The sequence below is a fragment of the Trichomycterus rosablanca genome, chromosome 15, assembly GCF_030014385.1.
Source record: "Trichomycterus rosablanca isolate fTriRos1 chromosome 15, fTriRos1.hap1, whole genome shotgun sequence".
Classification (NCBI taxonomy): domain Eukaryota; kingdom Metazoa; phylum Chordata; class Actinopteri; order Siluriformes; family Trichomycteridae; genus Trichomycterus; species Trichomycterus rosablanca.
The window spans coordinates 25,391,960-25,413,376 of NC_086002.1; the positions used below are offsets into that span (position 1 = coordinate 25,391,960).

Genomic DNA, 21,417 nt, shown 5'->3' on the forward strand with positions numbered 1-21,417 from the left:
TTAAACATGTATCGACCTCAGATTAAGCGGGAACAGACAACAAAGAACAGATTCTAGTGAATGGGGCAGAAGGGGGCGTGGAACGGTATGTTGTCTGTCCAATAGAAACCCAGGACCTTGGACCAATCAGAGTTACGTGTTCCATCTTGGCTGACTCAGCATGCAGGGTTAATAAAGCGGGCGTGTAGAGCGTCTACATTCACTTGCAGTTTGTTCTAGAGGAAACAGCAGCATCATGCCTGAACCAGCGAAGACCGCGCCCAAGAAGGGCTCCAAGAAAACCGTCACCAAGACCGCCGGCAAAGGAGGCAAGAAGCGCAGAAAGTCCAGGAAGGAGAGCTACGCTATCTACGTGTACAAGGTCCTAAAACAGGTCCACCCTGATACCGGGATCTCCTCCAAGGCTATGGGCATCATGAACTCCTTCGTCAACGACATTTTCGAGCGTATAGCTGGTGAGTCCTCTCGTCTGGCTCACTACAACAAGCGCTCCACCATTACCTCCAGGGAGATCCAGACCGCCGTGCGCCTGCTGCTTCCCGGTGAGCTGGCCAAGCACGCCGTGTCCGAGGGTACCAAGGCCGTCACCAAGTACACCAGCTCCAAGTAAAGCGCCTTAGTCGCTCTGGCAAACCAACGGCTCTTTTAAGAGCCACCCATCTTATCAAGTTAAGAGAATTTTCTTCTTTTTAAATATGTTATACCCATTTTATCTAGGTAGCCTCACATGTTTATAATAATTGACCATTTATTTATTAACATATTACTATTTTGGGCACTGCTGTCTATCACGGGTTGTCCACGACTGTCACTATGTGGTGAGTTTAGGAGATTACATAATAAAATATCACTGTACTCTTAAAAAAGATATTATAATACACTCGGAGCCGTAGAGAGAGAGATGCTACACTCCTTGATCTCGCCAAACTAACCCGGTGCTGTCATGTTCTCATGTGGGACAGGAAGCAGTGAATGAACTATTAAATGCTAAATAATAATTTGTACAATTTCTGGGTATTTTTAACTGCCTTCACATTTACTGCATCTGCTTTAATGTCAATCTGGTATATGAAGTGGAAGATTGATGTTTATAATTACTTAAGTTAATAGGTCGTTCTTGTTAACACACAGTACATTATATTAGCATACATTACATAATGTGATATCATTAAGTAGTAGAGACAATTTACAATACAGAGATTAAATCAGGTTTGTCTGCACTGACTGAACAGATTCACCAACACACCACTGGACCAGAAACATTATAGTGCAGGTACATGAAATAGCTTCATTCATCTCTTATTTCATGAGTTTTTAATTATTTCATGAGTTATTAATCATTTATTCCTACCAGAGTTATTATCGATGTTTTCCACTCGAGCAGTTTTAGGTGAGCTGCCTGCACCGTACGGTACCTCATGCGGTCTTTCTTTCTTTTTTTTTCTTCTTTTTTTGGCCTTAGCCCTAGCTTTACCACCGGTCTTGCTTTTTTAAATGGCTTTATTAAACAAGATTCAATCACATTACAAATATATGCAGATCAAAACATCATCAAGATAATTACATCAGTTCAAAATACTAATTACATTTCAAAGAATATTATTATGAGGAAAAAAAAAGAAAAAGTGCGTAATTCATCTACCTATTCTAATACAGAAGCAGCATCCTCAAAACTTGTTCTTTTTCTTTTCCATTTTTGTAGTTATTTATTTATTTATGTATGCTTTATTATTATTATTATTATTATTATAAAAAAATTTTTTATAATGTAAAAGTTTGCAAAGTTAAAATTACAGTCTTAATATTGACCAAAGTCGTTTTTTTTTTTTTTTGTGCGTAAATCTTCATTTTTTAGTCTTCTGAGGTGGCATACAATTTGTTTAAAAACAGTATCTGTGGATATATTGCATTGTTCAATGATCATTTTACACCTAGTTTTCCAAATTTTTGTATTAACAATGCAAACAATAACCAATAAAGGTCATTCATTTTTTGGGAGGTATTTTCAAAGATTCCAAACTTATTTTTTTTTTTTTTTATTATTTAAATCAAACTCTAAGTTTAATGTTTAATTTTGTTCCAAATATCAATTGATCTACTGCAATTTATTAACAAATGTTCAATGGTTTCACCTTGTAAGCAGCCCTTACAGAGGGCATAATTTTGTTGTTACAAAACAGCTCCATTTTACAATAACTCTCACAGGAAGTCTTTCATTTGATTCCTCTTCAGTTAGTTGATTGTATTGTAAACTTTCACCATAATAATAATTATTAATTATATTATAAATATCTTTATTAGTTTGATTTAGCCAGTCTATTTTTAAATGATCATGTTTAAAAATAGTCACCATAAAGGAGTTGGTAGTATGGTGTTTTTAATCTCTTTTTACCTTTTTGTTTTAACCAATTGCACCTCTATTTAAAGCTTGTTACATTTTTACAAAAAGCTATTTTTAATTTGTTACCTATTTCAAATGCTCCCAAACCTCCATATTTTTTTGGTTTATTTAAAAATGCTCTTTTTGTTACCTCTCTATTAGTTCCCCATATATATTTTATGCATTGCTTGTTAATTCTTGTGATACACTTATCATCAGGTGGTATAACTGTAGCAAGGAATAACAATTTTGACAAAATAAAAGTTTTTATAAATTGGATCCGTGTCATATAATTGGTAACTTCATATTTTTCCAGTTCCTCTGGAATATACGGTCTTTCCCAATCCGCTCCCTCCTCACTAACACTCCACTACAGAGGGACCCTCCACGTGAACGCGCACACGGAGGCGGAGTGGAGAGGGGGAGTGAGTAGGGAGCGGATTGAGATTGGGGGGATTGGGATCCCTGACGGCACTTCATGTTTACATTCCGTTTCTGCTCTCCACGCTAGCCTGCAAAATGACCACAGCAAAAGTTAAGTTGATCTCAGATTGAGCTCCCTGATGTGTGTCTCATGAATTAGTTTATATTATTATTAGGGCTGTCGTTAATCGCGGTAATTAACGCGATTAAGGCGTTAAATTTTTAATCGAGATAAAAAAAAAATAATCGAGAAGAAAATTTTTAATCAAACTATTTTTATTGAGCTGTTTGTGTCACGTAAATTTGCGTCTCTGTGGTAATTTGCGTCCCTTAAAAGTGCATGAAGCAGAACTCTGATTAACAGAACAAAATAAGCACAGCCGGACACGGTCAATTCAGATTTCTTCCCTTCACACTCGCTCCCTGTGCCCCTATAGTACACTTAACATTCTTAAAGGGCCAGACACTACATGTGTAATTCACATTACATGACAGGTGAGAGGAAACATTTTTAAGGAAAAATAGTTCTTGTGTGAATTACAAGGGCAGGAAAAACTACGGCAGATACAGAAGGTGCACCGGGGCCCATGGCAGGGGGGCCTCCACGACATTAACCTCTCACCTCACTACCATTGGCTGCACTCGCCAGGTCCTTATTATTATATTACAATATTTTTGATAAGTAAAATTAAAATAACTAAAACTGTGCATTAAAAATACCAGAGGCAGAAATTTGGACTTGAAGTGTAACTTCTGAGTGACTTTTAATTCATTCTGATCAGCTATCAGCAGATGCAATTTGTTGAGGGGGCCCAACATTATTTTTTGCACTGAAGCCCATGAGCTCCTAGTTACACCACTGGTGTTGCATCTAGAAATGGATCATATTATGAGCGCCTGTTTTCAGTGGCAGGGTTATGGACAGGTAAAGATCCTCACTTTTACCAGTTCATGTGAACAGACTCATTTTAAAAAACTGGCTGAAAGATGGTAACTGTCAACAACTACATTTTAGCAGCAGTATTATACACATTTTGCACTTACGGCTGATATCTTGTGGACTGTTACAGTTTTTGTGGACAGTTGGTTGTTCAACAGTATTTGAAAAAAAAAATTTAAATGGTATCTTTTGTTGAGTTTTTATTACACAGTACTTACTCTGACCTTTTTGAATCCTGCACCTGAAAAATGACCCCAAAAAATAACCCATATGAGACAGAGTGGGAGAATAGAGCAGTGTATGACCAAAAGTCATATTAAGTCAAATCAGTAAATTTGTAGTGAAATTGAAATAAAACAAACAAATAGCTTTAAAAACCTTTCAGTGCTTGTGAAAGTAGCATTAGAGACACGTTAGGATAAAAAAATACATCTAAAACACCTACAGTAAAATTGTGTTTAGGAATGTGTAATATATAAATGGACATTGCTTGTGTTTGTTGCTAGCTTGTGCAGGTGTGTGTGAGAGAGAGAGAGAGTAAAAAATGTAAGTAAAATAGGTGGATATGTCTCACCTGGACTGCTAGAGTCATTAATGTTTTGTTAAAGTCATGAATGAGTGATTAACTAAATAAACAATGAATACATTAAACAAATAAATAAATAAAAATTGAGTAAATAAGTTTTTAGATTCTTCGGTGCTGAACAATACTGACTTATAAAGTGTGTTAAAAATGTGTTTGTATATTTCACTGTATTGTGAGAAATGGGACGTTATAAGTCATATTCTGCTATAGCATAATGTTTCATAAACATATTTCAAAGTCAGACACATCTTGGTTAAAGTGAAAGTGATCTTAGCTGTGTATCAATAAAAGCCAAATAAGTGAAATAAGACATTTTATGTGTCGGTGTTAGCTGTGTTAAAGTCATTTCTAAGTTAAACATTAAAAAGTGCATCTTTATAAAAGAGATGTATCAGATAAATAACTAAAATAGACTTGAATCTGTTTTGTGAGTGTTAGAAACATCAGTAGAATGTGAATGTTGGAGCCATGTGTTGTTTTAGAAATGTGTCAGTATATGTGAACTTAAAGCTGACACGGTGATGTTCTGTAGATCTTACAGCACAAATATGTAGGAATGACTGAAATGAATGTTAGTGTATTAAAATATTCTTCTTATTATCACCATTATTATTATAAGTTATGTTTTTTTTTTTTTTCTTCCATTTCTGCTACATGACAGTTAAGCACCCTGGACTCGATCTAGTCCTGCTTGGTAGCTGTGTTTTACTTCACACTAAACAGAGTAACAGAACAAAAACATGCCAGTAAAGAAGAGGGAGCAGAAAATTGCAGTAAATTGCAGCTTGCAAAAAAGAGTAATATCAATAATAAAACACTATTCTAGGTACTCAACACAGGGTACTTACAGGCATTTTAGGACAGACATATTGTAAAATATTAACTGTAAATAATCAGAATTACTCATAATAATCAATTTGTTTTTAATATTATAGTTGTTGTCGTAATAATAGTATTATTGGTGATGGTAGTGGTAGTAGTAACTTATAATATAACTAGTTACTTATAATGTTATGGAAAACATGGTGTGTGTGTGTGTGTGTGTGTGTGTGTGTTTGTGTGTGTGTGTGTGTATACATACATTTTACTCAAACACACACAGATACTACTAAGAAACAAAAGTGCTGTAAGAACCGGTGACAAACATACACAACACAGAATTGCAGAACTGCAGTCTGAGTCCATCACTGTTTAATATCTACATAAATGAATTAGTGTGCAGCCCCCGGACTCACTCTGCAGGACGGGGAAGTAAAATTTCTACTCTATGCAGCTGCACCTAGACCTGTTGGAGCAGTACAGCCAGAACTGGGCCCTAACAGTAAATCTGAAGAAAACAAAAATGATGGTGTTCCAAAAACAATCCTAGATGTCAGGAACACATGGCACCAGTTTACCATGGTCAGCACTGCCCTGGAGCACACAATGCAGTACACTTACCTTGGTCTCATCATTACATTTACATTTTCAGCATTTAGCAGACGCGTTTATCCAAAGTGACTTACAGTACAGCTACAGTATACAATCTGAGCAATTGAGGGTTAAGGGCCTTGCTCAAGGGCCCAACAGCAGCAACCTGGCAGTGGTGGGGCTTGAACCAGCAACCTTCTGATTACTAGTCCAGTACCCTAACCACTAGGCCACGGCTGTACTCATTACTGCATCAGGGAGTTTCAGCATGGCAGTGAATGCACTAAAGTATTGTACGTACGCAATCAGTAGGAGATTTTACAACATTGACATCCCCACCTCAGTTTGGAGTAAATTAATTGATAGTGTGATACAGCCCATTGCACTGTACAGGAGTGAAGTATGGGGTCCACTGAAATCTCACAGTTCTATTAAATGGGACAAACATCCAACAGAAACCCTGCATGCTGATTTCTGTAGAATGATTTAAGTCCTAAGAAGTGATAGAAGTCCTAAGGAAAACACCGACCATTTGGCAATATTGTTTCCTACTGTCATGCCTACAGAGCTACTTGAATCTGAATCTACATACTACATAAATAACAGCAGTCAGAAACTGAGCATCATGTTAGGAGAGGAGAAGGAGTGAAGCACTGTAGCAGCACAGTATGTATCTGCCTGCAACAATCTGAGAGACACGGACTGATACACCCGAACAGAGGAACAGTCTGAATTAACCCACAAAGAGAAAGTGTTCCATATATACATGTGTTTATTTTATTACTTTTTATTGTTTTAATTCATATTTCCTTATTTTTTTCCTGTATATACATTCATATTCTGTCTTTTCAATGCTTTGGCAATACTGTAAGTACTACAACAGTCACGCTAATAAAGCTCTTTGAATAAAATAGAAAGAGAAAAAACAGATATAGAGATAAAGATTTTTTTTTGTTTTGTTGTATGGTTATTTATAATTAATATATATATATATATATATATATATATTACATACATATAGTAGTACTTTATATTAGTAGTAGTGGGGTTTTTTTCTCTGTTGTATTTGTTCTTGTTTTAGGCCAGCAATCCTGTGATTTTTTTTAAATTTTTGCTCTTCTTCTTCTTCTGTTATTATTACATTATCATCATCATCAGCATCATCACTAAACATGGACATATAGTCCAATGACAATTTGTCACACATGAGGCACAAGAAAACAGATAATTTGCTATCTGCAAATGATACGTAAAGACTAAAAGCCATCAGTATAAGCTGCGCGGCATTGTGTCTAAATAAAACAATTGAACAACGCTTGCTCAGAATGCATATAAATGGGGCCACTTAATGCTGTTTAATGATAATAGTTGACCATTACACTGTCAGCTTAATTTCATGACAAATCTTTAGTTATTTAATCCGCAACAGAACATAAAATTAAATAAGGAATATTTAAGCACCACTTTTCAGTTTAAGCACCACAAACATGACATGAGGTAATATTTGTGATGGTCATCCTGATGACCTGTATGAATCTCATGAATAACTGATGACACTTGTACCTTAATTACTAAAATAATTAATATATTGCTCCTGCATTAAGGCATACATTAGCAGTGGTGGACAGTAACTAAGTAAATGTAACTAGTTGGGTGAGTTTTTACTTTAACTCCACCACATTTGGTAGTCAAATGTTTTACTTTTTTCTCCACTACATTCTGAACAATCTGTGGTTCCTTTTGGTTTATGTGTGAATAAAAACGTAACATTGTCAAAATAAAGGAAGAGTGAAGCGATCACATCAATCAGTGTTTTGTTCTTATGATAATTTTAATAAACATTAGTGTCAGATTAATGAATGACACTCGAGTCTTTTCACCTAAAATGAGTTGATTCATCAAGAGTCTTGTTACAGAAATGATAATGAAACATTAGAGCCATAATAAATCATGTTACTTTTACTTTCATACATTTGAAGGTATATACTAGTACTTTTACTCAATTGGAGGTAAAGAGTATTTTTTTAATTAGTTCATGTATTACATGTAGGAATCGATTATTAATCACTCATGAAATAAGAGATGAATTAATACCATTTCCTGTACCTGCACTATAATGTTGCTGGTACGGTAGTGTGTTTATGAATCTGTTCATTCAGTGCAGGTAAACCTTATGAATCCAGCCACATGGCTTAGTGTTTAGCCAAAATTATTATTATTATTAATCCTCAGGAAAGTGAAGGGAGGTTAGTTTATGCAAAAAAACAACTCCTATGCAAAAAAAACCTCTTTAATCTCTGTACTGTATATTGTCTCTACTACTTAATGTCAAGGGGTACATGAACCACGTGACCGCGTGGCGGCGAGATCAAGAAGTGTCGCAACTCTCTCTACGGCTCTGAGTGCTTCATAATATCTTAGTACAGTGAGATTTGATTCTGCGTGTTATTCTAAACTCACCACATAGTGGCAGTCAGGGCCCAAAAACAGTAATATATTAATAAATAAATAAAAGAAGATAAGGTATTACAAACATGGAAAGCTACCGAAATGCAGTGTGAATAATATATTCAAATATAATACTTAAAAAAAGAAGAAAATTCTCTTAACTTGATAAGATGGGTGGCTCTTAAAAGAGCCGTTGGTTTGCCAGAGCGACTAAGGCGCTTTACTTGGAGCTGGTGTACTTGGTGACGGCCTTGGTACCCTCGGACACGGCGTGCTTGGCCAACTCACCGGGAAGCAGCAGGCGCACGGCGGTCTGGATCTCCCTGGAGGTGATGGTGGAGCGCTTGTTGTAGTGAGTCAGACGAGAGGACTCACCAGCGATACGCTCGAAAATGTCGTTGACGAAGGAGTTCATGATGCCCATAGCCTTGGAGGACATCCCGGTATCAGGGTGGACCTGTTTCAGGACCTTGTACACGTAGATAGCGTAGCTCTCCTTCCTGGACTTTCTGCGCTTCTTGCCTCCTTTGCCGGCGGTCTTGGGGACGGTTTTCTTGGAGCCCTTCTTGGGCGCGGCCTTAGGGTTTTTAAATAAACTTTATTGTACAAATTTATATCACATTACAAATATCATTTACATCATACACGTACAGTAATATTACATTAATTGATACATTTCATGTAATAATACAAATATTTACATTTTCTTTTAGAATTAATTGAACTCGATCACTGTTTGTCTAAAGTCCATTAAAAAGGTCCCATGGAATTGTCATGCGTTTAGATTTAATTTTACATTTTTTCATGCATTTTAATTTGGCCATACATTGTTTAACTACATCTTCACAATCAATATACACATTTTCAGTTGTCATTTTACATCGAGTTTTCCATATTTGATTCACCACTACAGCAATCACAATCCAGTACAATAGTCTTTTCCCACATAATTTATCAAGGTTAAAGCCACCATAAATGACGTTTTTCCTAGACAGTTCTATATCTAATCCCAAGTCCTTAATACAATTCCAAATTTCTCTGGAGCGTTGACAGTCTACTAGTAAATGCCCAACTGTTTCGTTTTCGTTGCAATTTGGCATTGGACATAAGTTAGTTTTAACAAAACAACTCCACTTTACTACTGCTCTCACCGGTAATCTACCTAAGGCTGACAACCACATTGTATCTTTCATTTTTCTAGATATTATTTTATTTTGTAATAAATCTATAAGATTTTCATTTTCCTCTTTTGTGCAGTCTTTAAACTGTATCATACCATTATAAATGTAATTCGCAATTTCTTTATGAATTATTTTATTGGACTGCGTGACCCAATTTATTTCCAAAAGTCTATATTTTTCGACAAAGTCGCCATATAAGAGTTTATAGTAGGGGACATCTTTCCTTTTCTTCCCTCTTAGTTTGGCCCATTCATCAGTATTCCCTAACCAAGCTGCTTTTCGAGCTAAGCTTAAACTAATATGTTTGCAATAATTAATTTTAAGCTTTATTCCAAAATTAGTTGCTTCTAGTCCTCCATTCTTTTTAGCTTTATATAGGAATTCTCTTTTAACTATTTCGAAGTTTCTACCCCATATTGTTCTGATACAAATTTTGTTCAATTTTGTTATTATATTTTGCGTTGGTGGAAATACAATGGATAGAAACAATAATTTTGCTAATATAAAGACATTAATTAAATTTATTTTAGCTTCATAACTTGTTTTCCAATTCATTAATTTGTTGGACTCTTCAGTAATTTCTAATATTTTCTTATTCCAATTTTTATCTAATGCATTCTCATTGCTTATTTGTATACCAAGTACTGTGATTTCATCTTTTACTTGTATACTAAGACTTGGTTTACTCTTTGGGTCACCAATCCATACTGCTTCTGTTTTATTTTGATTCAAAACTGCTCCAGATACTTTCTCATAATTTAAAAAGTGATCATTGATTCTATCTAATTCTCTTTGGTTTTTTATGAACAAAGTTATGTCATCTGCGTAAGCTGATATTATACATCTGTTCATTTGATTGTTAACCTGAACCCCTGATAACATTTGATCTTTTTTAATTTTGAACAACAGAGGGCTAATCGCTATCACATATAAAGCTGCACTTAGTGGACATCCTTGCTTAACTCCCGTGTATATATCAAAACTTTCAGTCAGGTTCCCATTCACATTTACTCTTACTTTTGATTCTTTATATAACAGTTTAACCATATTTATAAATTCATCAGGAAACCCATACCATTGCAATACTCTCCACAGATAGTCTCTTAATAGAAAGTCGAATGCTCTTTTTTGGTCCAATGCAATCATAAAAAACCCAGGTACATTAAGGCCTTTGCATGTAATAATTTCTCTAATAATACATAAGTTATCCCACATGTTTCTCCCTTTAATTGCACATGTTTGCTCTTGTTCGATAATAGAATTTAAAATTACCTGCAACCTGTTCATTAAAATTTTTGCAAAGATTTTATATTCCACATTCATTAGAGTTATTTGTCTCCAATTACTTAAATCATATTCATCACCTTTTTTAAAGATTAATGTTACTATACCTTCATAAAAACTATCGTACATGTCCATTGTTTCTATTCCATGGTTAAAAACTGATGTAAGTAAATCAGACAAATCATCAGACAATAACAAATAAAATTCAGCAGGAAAACCGTCGGAACCTGGAGATTTTCCTTTGTTTAACGAAGCGATAGCTTTACTAACTTCTTCTTTGGTGATTTTCCCAACAATTTCCTTAAAACTTACATTTATACCTTGGATCGTTTCTCCTAAGAAATTATTTACATCACTCTCATTAGTGCTTGTTTTTTTATACATTTCTTTAAATGATTTAACAATTTCATCAGCTATTTCTTTTCCATTGGTTACTATTGAGTTATTTCCTGTCCGTATTCCTTTAACATTTTTTGTTTCTTTACGTTCTTTATATTTCTTAATAAGATTATGTATATTACAATCAGTATTCTCAGGCCCTTCATAGCCACACATTACTTTTAAGCTGTTGCGGTAATCGCAGTTCAGTTTATCCATTTTTTCTTTAAGTTCATCTATTTCTGTTAAATCTTGTGGCGTTTTATTCATTTTTGTTTTGTTCTTTATATAATTTGTAAGTAATTCATCATATGTCTGGTTTCTTTTTTGATTTAGTTCTTTACATTTCCTAATCAGCATATTTTTAAGCCTATTTTTTAAGATTTGCCACAATTCAAAATACGATTTAGAGATAACATCTAGATCTTTACATATATTTACCTCCTTTTTTAATTCATCTACGAGTGGTTCATTTTTCAGGCATTTCAAATTTAATTTCCAATAGTTTTTTCTAATTTTTGCATTTAAAAGAATTTTACAATTTACGGCTAAATGATCTGAATTTATTATCAATTCTGTTTTATATTGTTCAACTTTTATTTGGTTTGATACATATACTCTGTCTATTCTCGTTTTTGCCTTGTTATCAAATCTTGTGAAACCCGATTTATGAGGGTGTAAAGCCCTAAAAACATCTTTCATTCCACATTCATCACATATTTCTTTTAATACTTTTGCTGCTCTGGTTAGCTTAAAAGGTAATCCATCAACTCTGTCTTCTTTATCTGTTATGACATTGAAGTCTCCCGCTAAGATAATGTTATGACTGCAAAGCAACAATTCTCTCATTTTTTGAAATAGCTGTATTTTTTTAAAACTGTCTTGTGCTGTGTATATATTTATTAACCTAATTTTTTGATTTTCTAAAATGCAATCTATCACTAAAAGTCGACCTGGTATTAAATCTCTTCTCTTAATAATATTTATCTGTTTTGTTTTAAAAAATATTCCAATACCATCCGCTGAATCATCGCCTATAGAGATTACAGATTCACCTATGTTCCATGTTTGCTGTACGTTTTTTATGTCATCATGAGTTTTTAATCTTAATTCCTGGAGAAATAAAATATCTGCCTTTAACCGTTTTAGCTTATCTAATTTTTCCGTTCTATTTTTTTCCGTTTGTATTCCTCTTACATTATAAGTTATAACATTAATCCCCCCAAACATTAAATAAGTGGGTGTACATCTCACTTATCTTTTGGTCTCTTGGTTGTTGTCTCTGTTGGGGATCTTATACGTTTTCCAGTTTTGATCTCAGGTTGTTGAGTGTTCGATCTTCTCTCCAAGTTCGGTGATTTGTCCGTGTTGGTTTCAGTATTTGTTTCCATATCCTCCGTTTTTTCATTAGTTCTCTTTAATTGTTCTGTTGTAGTTGTTTGTTCGATGTTATCCGCTTGTCTTTGTGCCGGTGTAATGTCGATATCCGTCGCCTCACTGCTTTCGCTGTCGCTGTCGTCTTCCTCATCACTGCTCTCCGCTTCATCGCTGCTTGTTGAACCAGATGACTCTTCCTCACTGCTGTTGGATTCTTTATTCGCTTGTTCTTGTTGTGGCTGGTCGTTGTTGTCAGGTTTATCACAGGCTGGATCTTTTGTTTCAGGTGTAGTTTGTTCTGGAGCTTGTAGATTTGGTTGTGCTTGTCTTCTTTCCTTCTTTAAAAGGTTACTGAAAGATTTAGGACACGTGAAATACGAGTGACCGCTTTGTCCACACAGTCCACACTGTTCCACATCTACACAATCTTTAGCTTTGTGTCCAAACTGTCCACATTTCCAACATTTGGTCTTATCACAGTCCTTTACTTGATGTTGAGCGGAGTTACATATGTAGCATCGTTGAATTTGTCCAGGGTATGAAATCTTTCCTACATAAGGACCCATAGCTATAGTGTTGGGCAATTGCTGGATCTCTCCATTCTCGTTCGTTCTTAGCTTGACTTTATATCTTCTTACTCCATACCATATTCCGAACTGATCCACTGGCTTATCCGGAGGTTGTAGAATCTCACAGTATCTTCTGATATAGCAATTTACGTCTTCATCGGCGATTCGTCCAGTCCAGAACTTGATGATAATATGGACAATATCTTGGGGAGCTGAACTTGTGATATTCCAGTTTTTCCAAAAGCCTTCCCCAATCCAAGCATTGAATAGCTGGCAAAACATTTTCAACATATGCTCTGTGTAGAAAACCAGCTCATATTCTCTTTGATTTTGTAAAGTGATAAAAGAGTAAATGTCTTTAGCTTCTATCCACTCAGAACGTATGAGATGTGCTCCAACTGTGCTACGATTCGGTACTTCCCCTTCCCCAACAAATTTCAACCTTACCCAGTGTCTTCCGACCTGGGTAGGTTGGGCCCCAATTGGGGCCATGTTTGTTGGGGAGACTCCAATAAGTAGGACCTAAAGGTACACTACTTATACAAAGGAAAAATAAGATTCTAGAAAAGGACTTCCAAACGTATTATGTTATAGTAGTTATCACTGTACACGAACTGGTTCGGGCATGATGCTGCTGTTTGCTCTAGAACAAACTGCAAGTGAATGTAGACGCTCTACACGCCCGCTTTATTAACCCTGCATGCTGAGTAAGCCAAGTTGAAACACGTAACTCTGATTGGTCCAAGGTCCTGGGTTTCTATTGGACAGACAACAAACCGTTCCACGCCCCCTTCTGCCCCATTCACTAGAATCTGTTCTTTGTTGTCTGTTCCCGCTTAATCTGAGGTCGATACATGTTTTAAAACCGAATATAAAAGAATCAATAGCAATATTTTATTAAATGTGATAGATAGATTAGATAGATTAGATTAGACAGACAGACAGACAAGATAGATAGATTAGATAGATATCGTGTTAATGATTGTAGTGTAATCTACAGTAGGCTGTACATTGGTAGTATGCAAACACTCCGTATGAAGGCTAAACGAGAGATCTGATAGTAAACGTAAAATTACTAATGATAATTCAAAGCTTTTAGGGCTACACAAGTGAACTGAAAAAAAAATGCATCAGTGAATGTGTTATTTGTACTTATAATGATGCTTTCAAGCTTTTGGAGCTAAACGAGCATCAGTGAACGTACTACTACTAACAATATTAATAATAAAAAAGAAGCACTTTCTCTTTTGTAGAAAATATGGGTGGCTCTTAAAAGAGCCGTTGTGTTAGCGTGGAGATCTGAACGTTTAACCCCCGAATCCGTACAGGGTGCGTCCCTGGCGTTTCAGAGCGTACACCACGTCCATTGCGGTGACGGTCTTTCTCTTGGCGTGCTCGGTGTAGGTGACGGCATCACGGATGACGTTCTCAAGGAAAACCTTGAGCACACCGCGGGTCTCCTCGTAGATCAAGCCGGAAATACGCTTCACACCGCCACGGCGAGCCAAACGGCGGATGGCGGGTTTAGTAATACCCTGGATGTTATCACGGAGAACTTTGCGGTGACGCTTAGCGCCTCCTTTTCCAAGACCTTTGCCGCCCTTTCTTAATATTTTATTTAAACTTCATCAGAGTACATGGAAATTACATTACATTATCAAGACAATCATTTACAATTTTAAAATCTTCCACAATTCAGAGTCCTTAAATAAAACATTCATTGTTCTTATTTTTTTCAGTTCAGTTCTTATATTTTTATAAACATTCTCTGCTGAAACAAACTGTTGGTCAATAGTCATTCTGCATCTTGTTTTCCATAATTTAGACTTCACAATACACAGTACTAACCACAGGAAGTTATGTTTATCTTTAGGCATGATTTCATCAAAAATACCGAAACAGACGGACTTCATATGAATTTTAATCTCAAGACCTAAATTTTCCATTTTGCTCCATACTTCTTGGGAACGATAACACTCTAGAATAAAATGTTCTAAAGTTTCCTCTGTCTGGCATTTTGGCATAGGGCACATGTTTGTCTTCACAAAACAACTCCACTTCACTACAGATCTCACTGGAAGTCTCCTCACTGCTACCAACCATGTAATATCCCTTAACTTCTCAGATATTTTTTTACATAAGATATTATTTACACATTCTTTCTTTTCTTCCTCTCTAAGGCCTCTAAAATCCATTATATTACAATATTTCAAGTCTACTATTAGTTTGTAAATCTTTTTATTAGAATCTTTAATCCAATCTATATTCAAAACATTAAATTTATTTATAAAATCACCATAAATTAATTTATAATAAGGAACTAAAGCTCTAGAGCGGCCTTTTTTCTGTTTCCAATTTGTGATGTTTCCAATCCAATCAGCTTGTCTGTAAATGCCATTTGCAATAATTTTACATACAAAATTTTTGTTTTAATGGAAAGATCAATTGCTCCTAGACCACCCATTTTTTTCTGTTTATATAAAAGTTCACGCTTAGTTACTTCACGTGTTGAATTCCAAATAAAATTACAACATAATTTATTCATATTTTTAAGCCATTTATCTGTGGGAGGGAAAATACAGGATAAAAATATTATTTTTGATAAGATAAAGGTCTTAACCATATTTATTCTTGTTTTATAACTTAAATTACAATTTTTCCATTTACTAAATTCTTCTTTAATAATTTGTTCTTTTTCTTTCCAGTTATAATCTACACAGCCATTGTTATCAAAATATATACCTAGGACTTTAAGATGTTCAGTCTCAGGTACATCAATTGGAAATTTTTTATTAATGTCTTCAATCCACACACATTCTGATTTTAAAGCATTTAGGGTGGCTCCTGACATTTTCTCATATAAGGAGAAATGTTCATAAATAATGTCTAAATCTTTTCTTGTTTTAATGAACACAGTAATATCATCAGCATATGCAGAAATTATAAATTGGTTGTCACCTAATCTAACTCCTTGTAGTCGTTTATCATTTCGAATTTTAGTAATTAATGGACTTAAGCCAAGAACATATAGGGCAGCACTGAGGGGACAACCTTGTTTAACACCTCTCATAACTTGAAAACATTCTGTCAAATTACCATTAACATTAATCTGCACATTAGATTTTATATACATACACTTAATCATGTTATTCAAATTATCAGAAAAATTATACATTTTCAAAACTTCCCATAAATATTCTCTTGATACAAAATCAAAGGCTTTCTTCTGGTCCAAAGTGACCATATAAAAACTTTCACCACTCTCAAACACCAATTCCCTCGAAATATTTAAATTATCCCACATTAGTCTTCCTTTGATAGCACAGGTTTGTTCTTTAATTATTATTGAATCTAATACATCTTCTAACCTATTCATTATTATTTTGGCAAAAATTTTATAATCGATGTTCATTAAGGTTAAGTGTCTCCAATTATTAATATCATTTATATCTCCCTTCTTATACAATAAAGATAAAACACCATCATAAAAAGTGTCATGCATATAACCTCTTTTTACACCTAAATTAAACACCCGTGTTAATAAATTTGAAAAAACAAGAATATCAAAGTGATAAAATTCAGATGGCAAACCATCTTTACCAGGAGATTTTTTAAGATTCAGTTGTTTAATAGCAGACACCACTTCACATTCTTTAATACTTTCGCCTAAATAGTCATAGTTTGTATTATGTTTAAAGTCTAAGAAGGATTTTAAAGATTTTTTATCAATTTCAATTTCCTTATACATATCTTCACACAAATCTTTAATAGTATTCATTATCTCTTTAGCATCTGTAACTACTGTACCATTTTTATCTTTGATAGAACTAATGTAAGCCTTTTGTCTTTTTTGGAAATATAAATGAGTCACTTGAGATGAATTTAAAGTTTCATCAGAATTATATCCTATTTGAATTTGCAATTTTGTCAAGGACTCATTATTTAAGGTATCTATTTATTTTCTTAAATCTGATAATTCATTATCTTCATAGTCCGTTAAAAAACTTTTTTGTTTTAAATTAATGTATTTTTTCATAATATAGTTATACCTTTTATTTTTCTCCTGATTTACCATTTTACTTCCGTGTTTTAAAAAATATTTGATCTGAGTTTTTAGAATTTCCCACAATTTACAATCATTTTTTATAAATATATTTAAAGACATGATTCTAAACAACTCTTCTTTTAATCCCATGATTACTTCTGGATGCTTTAAAATATTTATATTTAGTTTCCAATAATTTTTACTAATCTCTTTTTTAAAATCAATCTTGGATATCACTGTCAAATGATCGGATTCAATAATTAATTTTGTCTTATAAGATTTTACTTGAAAATTTTTATTAACATAAATTCTATCAATTCTAGTTTGACATGAGCTATCAGATCTAGTAAAGTCAATTCGATCAGGACAAATTATTCTAAAAGTGTCTTGCATACAATACTCTTCCATAATTTGTTTTAAAACTTTTCCTTCCCTACTTAATTTAAATGGTTTATTTGAAATTCTATCTTTTTCATCGGTAATTGTGTTAAAATCACCACACACTATAATATAAAACCCTACACATAATAATGCTTTAACTTTATTAAAAAGTTGGATTTTCTTACTTTTGTCTTGAGCCGTGTATATATTTATTACTCTGATTTTTTTATCAAACCAAAACACATCAATAAACATTAATCTGCCTAGAATAATTTCACGTAATTGAATAACTTTTACGTTTTCTTTATAAAACATAATTCCGATACCGTCAGCTTTACTTTCCCCGATTGAAAGGAAACTCTTATTTTTAAACCACAAACTTTGTACATCTTTAACATCATTTACATTTGAAAGCCGAGTTTCTTGCACACATAAAATATCAAAATTTTCCCTTAACAATAATTGTATCTTTTTAAATCTATTAGAAGCTGACTGAATTCCTCTTACATTACAAGAAGCAACCAATAAACTATTAAAGGACATTTAGAAAGATCATTTTTGAATTTTCTTTTTAACCTTTTTAGTAACTAAAACTTCATTACCTTCAGTCTCTTCTGAATAATTCCATTTCCGTTTGTCGTTGCTGTCTGTCAGGTGTTCAGAAGTCTTTGTTCCTGTGCTTGTGTGCTCCATACTTCGACCCTTCTTGTTTCGGTGAAGTTCCTCTTTTCGCATATGAGGATTTAATGAAGAACTGCGTTTCTCTTTCAGTTCCTTGGAAGCAGACGTGTTGTCCTGGCGTATATCCTCAGTTCCTTCATTAGAGATAAGTGAGATTTCTAAAGCAATGTTGCACGACTCCGATGCTGAACCTTTAGTTGACTCCTCTCCAGACTCAGTTGTAGATGAATCGTCACTGCTGGATGAACCACTGCTGCTGTCCTCTGTTGATGATGTTTCACTGCTGTCGTTATTACCAGTTTGCTTTAAATCTTCAACATTTTTACATTCTGTAACAGTCCCATTTTCCTCCAAAGTTGTATTAATAAAAAGGCTTTCAGTTTGATCCATTTCATTTTGTTGTTTATCCTTTGTCTGTGATAATTCAGGTTCATTACTAGAATTGGCTTCAGGTGGAATATTTTTTTCCCCAGCCTCAGTCGTTGATAACGGTTGTACACTTTCAAAAAGGTTTTCCTTTACTTCTGTGCCAAAGCTTGTCTTAGAACGGTTAGCATAAGAGTTAGGGCACATAAAGAAAGTGTGACCCACAGTTCCACATAAATTACAAATTGCAGAGTTGTTACAATCTTTAGCTTTATGTCCAAAACTGCTACATTGCCAACATTTCACCTCCTTACATTCTTTAGCAATGTGATCAGTCGCTTGACATGTATAACATCTGGAAATTTGGCCTTGGTAGATAATTTTCCCATTGTACGGACCCAGTGAGGTGTTGTTTGGAATCCCTATGTCTTGGTTGTTGAGGTCTTTCTTAATTCTCACTTGATATTTCCTAATCCCATACCAAATGCCGAACCGATCCACAGGCTTAATGGCTGGTTTTACAATGTTACAGAAGCGACGTAAATACAGCTCCACATCTTCATCTGGAATTCTTCCTGTCCAAAATTTCACAATCACTGTTTTTATGTCAAACTGCAAAGGTGAGAATATTTCGAAATCTCTCCATTGTTCTTTGTTTGAATTGTAAATGTCCATGAAAACTCGTAATGATTTTTCGTTACGAAAACAAAGTTCAAAGTCTTTCCGGTTCGGAAGGCTGATGAAGGAGAAAATGTCTTCCCCACTCACCCACTGGGACATAAAAAGCTTTTCTGCCACCTCATCTCTGCTTGGAGCAGATCCAGATCCTATGAAGGAGATTTTCGCCCAGTATTTGAGAAAACGGTTATTATATGACTCTCGAAAAGACATACTGGAAGCCATACTTTCAAATGTTTGTACTTAGCGGCCGCAAACACCGTAAGGTGCTGCGGCCAAAACTTTCACGTGTTTGAAGAGGATTACTGATCAAAGCCGCCTTTTCCTCTTCCGGACATCTTTACTGCTCTCGTCGAGATGAAGCGAGTTAATGCAGGACAAGCGCTCACAGCGAGCCTGTTATTTCCCTCTACCGGACCTAGTTGAAGACAATGAGGCGGAGTTAAGCAGCGACTGCCCACTGTGACCGCAGCTGCTCGGAGTAGATCTCATGTAAAGCGCGTAACTTAGAACCTCCACTGTTTTTACACCACAGTAAATCGGTCCACAATCGATGTGATGTATTCCACATGACATATTTTTCTGTAACTAATGTTTAATGTTAAGAATTTTTTTCTAAACATGTTGTGCCAGAACAAAGAAAGACAAACAAAGAAACAATCCTAAACCCTATTACAATTTACTATAATCGCCATGTTTGTCGCATTTTTTAAAAATTGTACAATTAGCCAGTGATGACAGTACAATGACAGTGTAGCCAAAAAAAAAAAACATATTAGGAATATGGAAAGACAGTGTGGGAGAATACAGCAGTGTATAATCAAAAATTCATTTTAGTTCAAATCAGTACAGTTGTAGGGAATATTGAATTTGAAACAAACAAATAGCTTTAGAAACCTTTCAGTGCTTGTGAAAGTAGCATTAGAGACACGTTATGATAAAAACAAAGATCTAAAACACCTGCAGCAGTGTAGGAGGAGGTGTAGGGTAAATAGAACATGAGGGTAAAATTGTGTTGGAATGTGTAATATATAAATGGACAACGACAGTGTTTGTACATTATACAGTCTGAGCAGTTGAGGGTTAAGAGCCTTGCTCAAGGGCCCAACAGTGATAACCTAGCAGTGGTGGGGCTTGAACCAGTGACCCTCTGGTCACTGGCCTAGTACCTTAACCACTAGGCTACAGCTGGCCCTGGATATGTGTCATATGGACTGCTAGAGCCATAGATGTTTCACTGTATTGTGAGAAATGGGACGTTATAAGTCATATTCTGCTAAAGCATAACGTTTCATAAACATATTTCAAAGTCAGACACATCTTGATTAAAGTGAAAGTGGTCAAAGCTGTGTATCAATAAAATCCAAATAAGTGAAAGAAGACATTTTATGTTTCAGTGTTAGCTGTGTTAAAGCCATTTCTGAGTTTTAAAAAGAATTATTTAAAAAAAAATAGACTTGAATCTGTTGTGTAAGTGTAGGAGCCATGTGTTGTTTTAGAAATGTGTCAGTGTATGTGAACTCAAATTAGGTAATTAATTTATTGCTTTTCTTTTTTTATGGGGGGGGTGGTGGTGGACTGTTTTTTTTTATTTCCCTCTCAGTTTATGATTTAGGTGTGTGCGAGTGTATACAGCTTCACTGTTCGCGAACAGAACTGTGAGTGCAATAGATATAAACTGCAATTTCTTAACAAGACATGGGCGTCTTTTTATTTACTGAGGTCTGAAGTAAAACCGATTAAGATTTACAATTTAAATCCCCATTACGGTACTAAACACCGTGAAATACAAGAATGTGAACAATGCACAACATTCAGATGTGAATCTTTGCTAGCTCAAATACAAAAGCAACAAGGTCTTTTTATAGCGCTTTATGTACTTTTTGGATATCACAAAGCTGGTCTTGACTGCTTCAACGGACTGAAAAACAGCAAATGAATTAATTAAGTTCCAAAAGTTATAGAAATAAGATTTTGTGTATTGTTAATGTGAAAACCTACACTTTTAAGCCCCCCTTTTGTCGTGAAAGTAAATTAAATAGTGAAATGATGTTGATGTTTTTACTCTGCCTCCTTCTAATTGTCATTGCCTGATAGTAAAAATAGGATTATTATTATTATTATTACATGTTGGGGATATCCTAATTTGGGTTAGATACATGTTGGAATTTTCCTAATTAGGTTTAAAAACCTGTTAGGGTTATCATAGTTTAGGTTAGAAATAACTTGGGGTTATCCTAATTAGGGTTAGAAACATTTTGGGGTTATCGAAGTTTGGGTTTGAAGGAGG

The 21,417-nt window shown here is 34.7% G+C and overlaps 2 protein-coding genes and 1 pseudogene across 2 annotated transcripts; 2 read left to right on the plus strand and 1 right to left on the minus strand.

Annotated features, from left to right (window-relative positions):
* Nucleotides 1–21,417, plus strand: part of LOC134328774 (uncharacterized) — an 81,414-nt pseudogene that overhangs the window by 12,465 nt on the left and 47,532 nt on the right.
* Nucleotides 236–18,193, plus strand: LOC134329004 (histone H2B-like). Its single transcript, XM_063010245.1, has 2 exons — nt 236–668; nt 18,174–18,193. Exon 1 carries the CDS (start codon nt 236–238, stop codon nt 608–610), a length of 375 nt encoding a protein of 124 aa, XP_062866315.1. The 3' UTR covers nt 611–668; nt 18,174–18,193.
* On the minus strand, nt 17,683–18,637 carry LOC134328904 (bromodomain-containing protein 4-like). Its single transcript, XM_063010145.1, has one exon. The coding sequence runs from the start codon at nt 18,471–18,473 to the stop codon at nt 17,955–17,957; it is 519 nt and encodes a 172-aa protein (XP_062866215.1). The 5' UTR covers nt 18,474–18,637; the 3' UTR covers nt 17,683–17,954.

Coding starts and splice junctions, on each gene's coding strand:
- LOC134329004 (XM_063010245.1), top strand. CDS start 236: ATGCCTGAACCAGCGAAGACCGCGCCCAAGAAGGGCTCCAAGAAAACC.
- LOC134328904 (XM_063010145.1), bottom strand. CDS start 18,473: ATGGATCAAACTGAAAGCCTTTTTATTAATACAACTTTGGAGGAAAAT.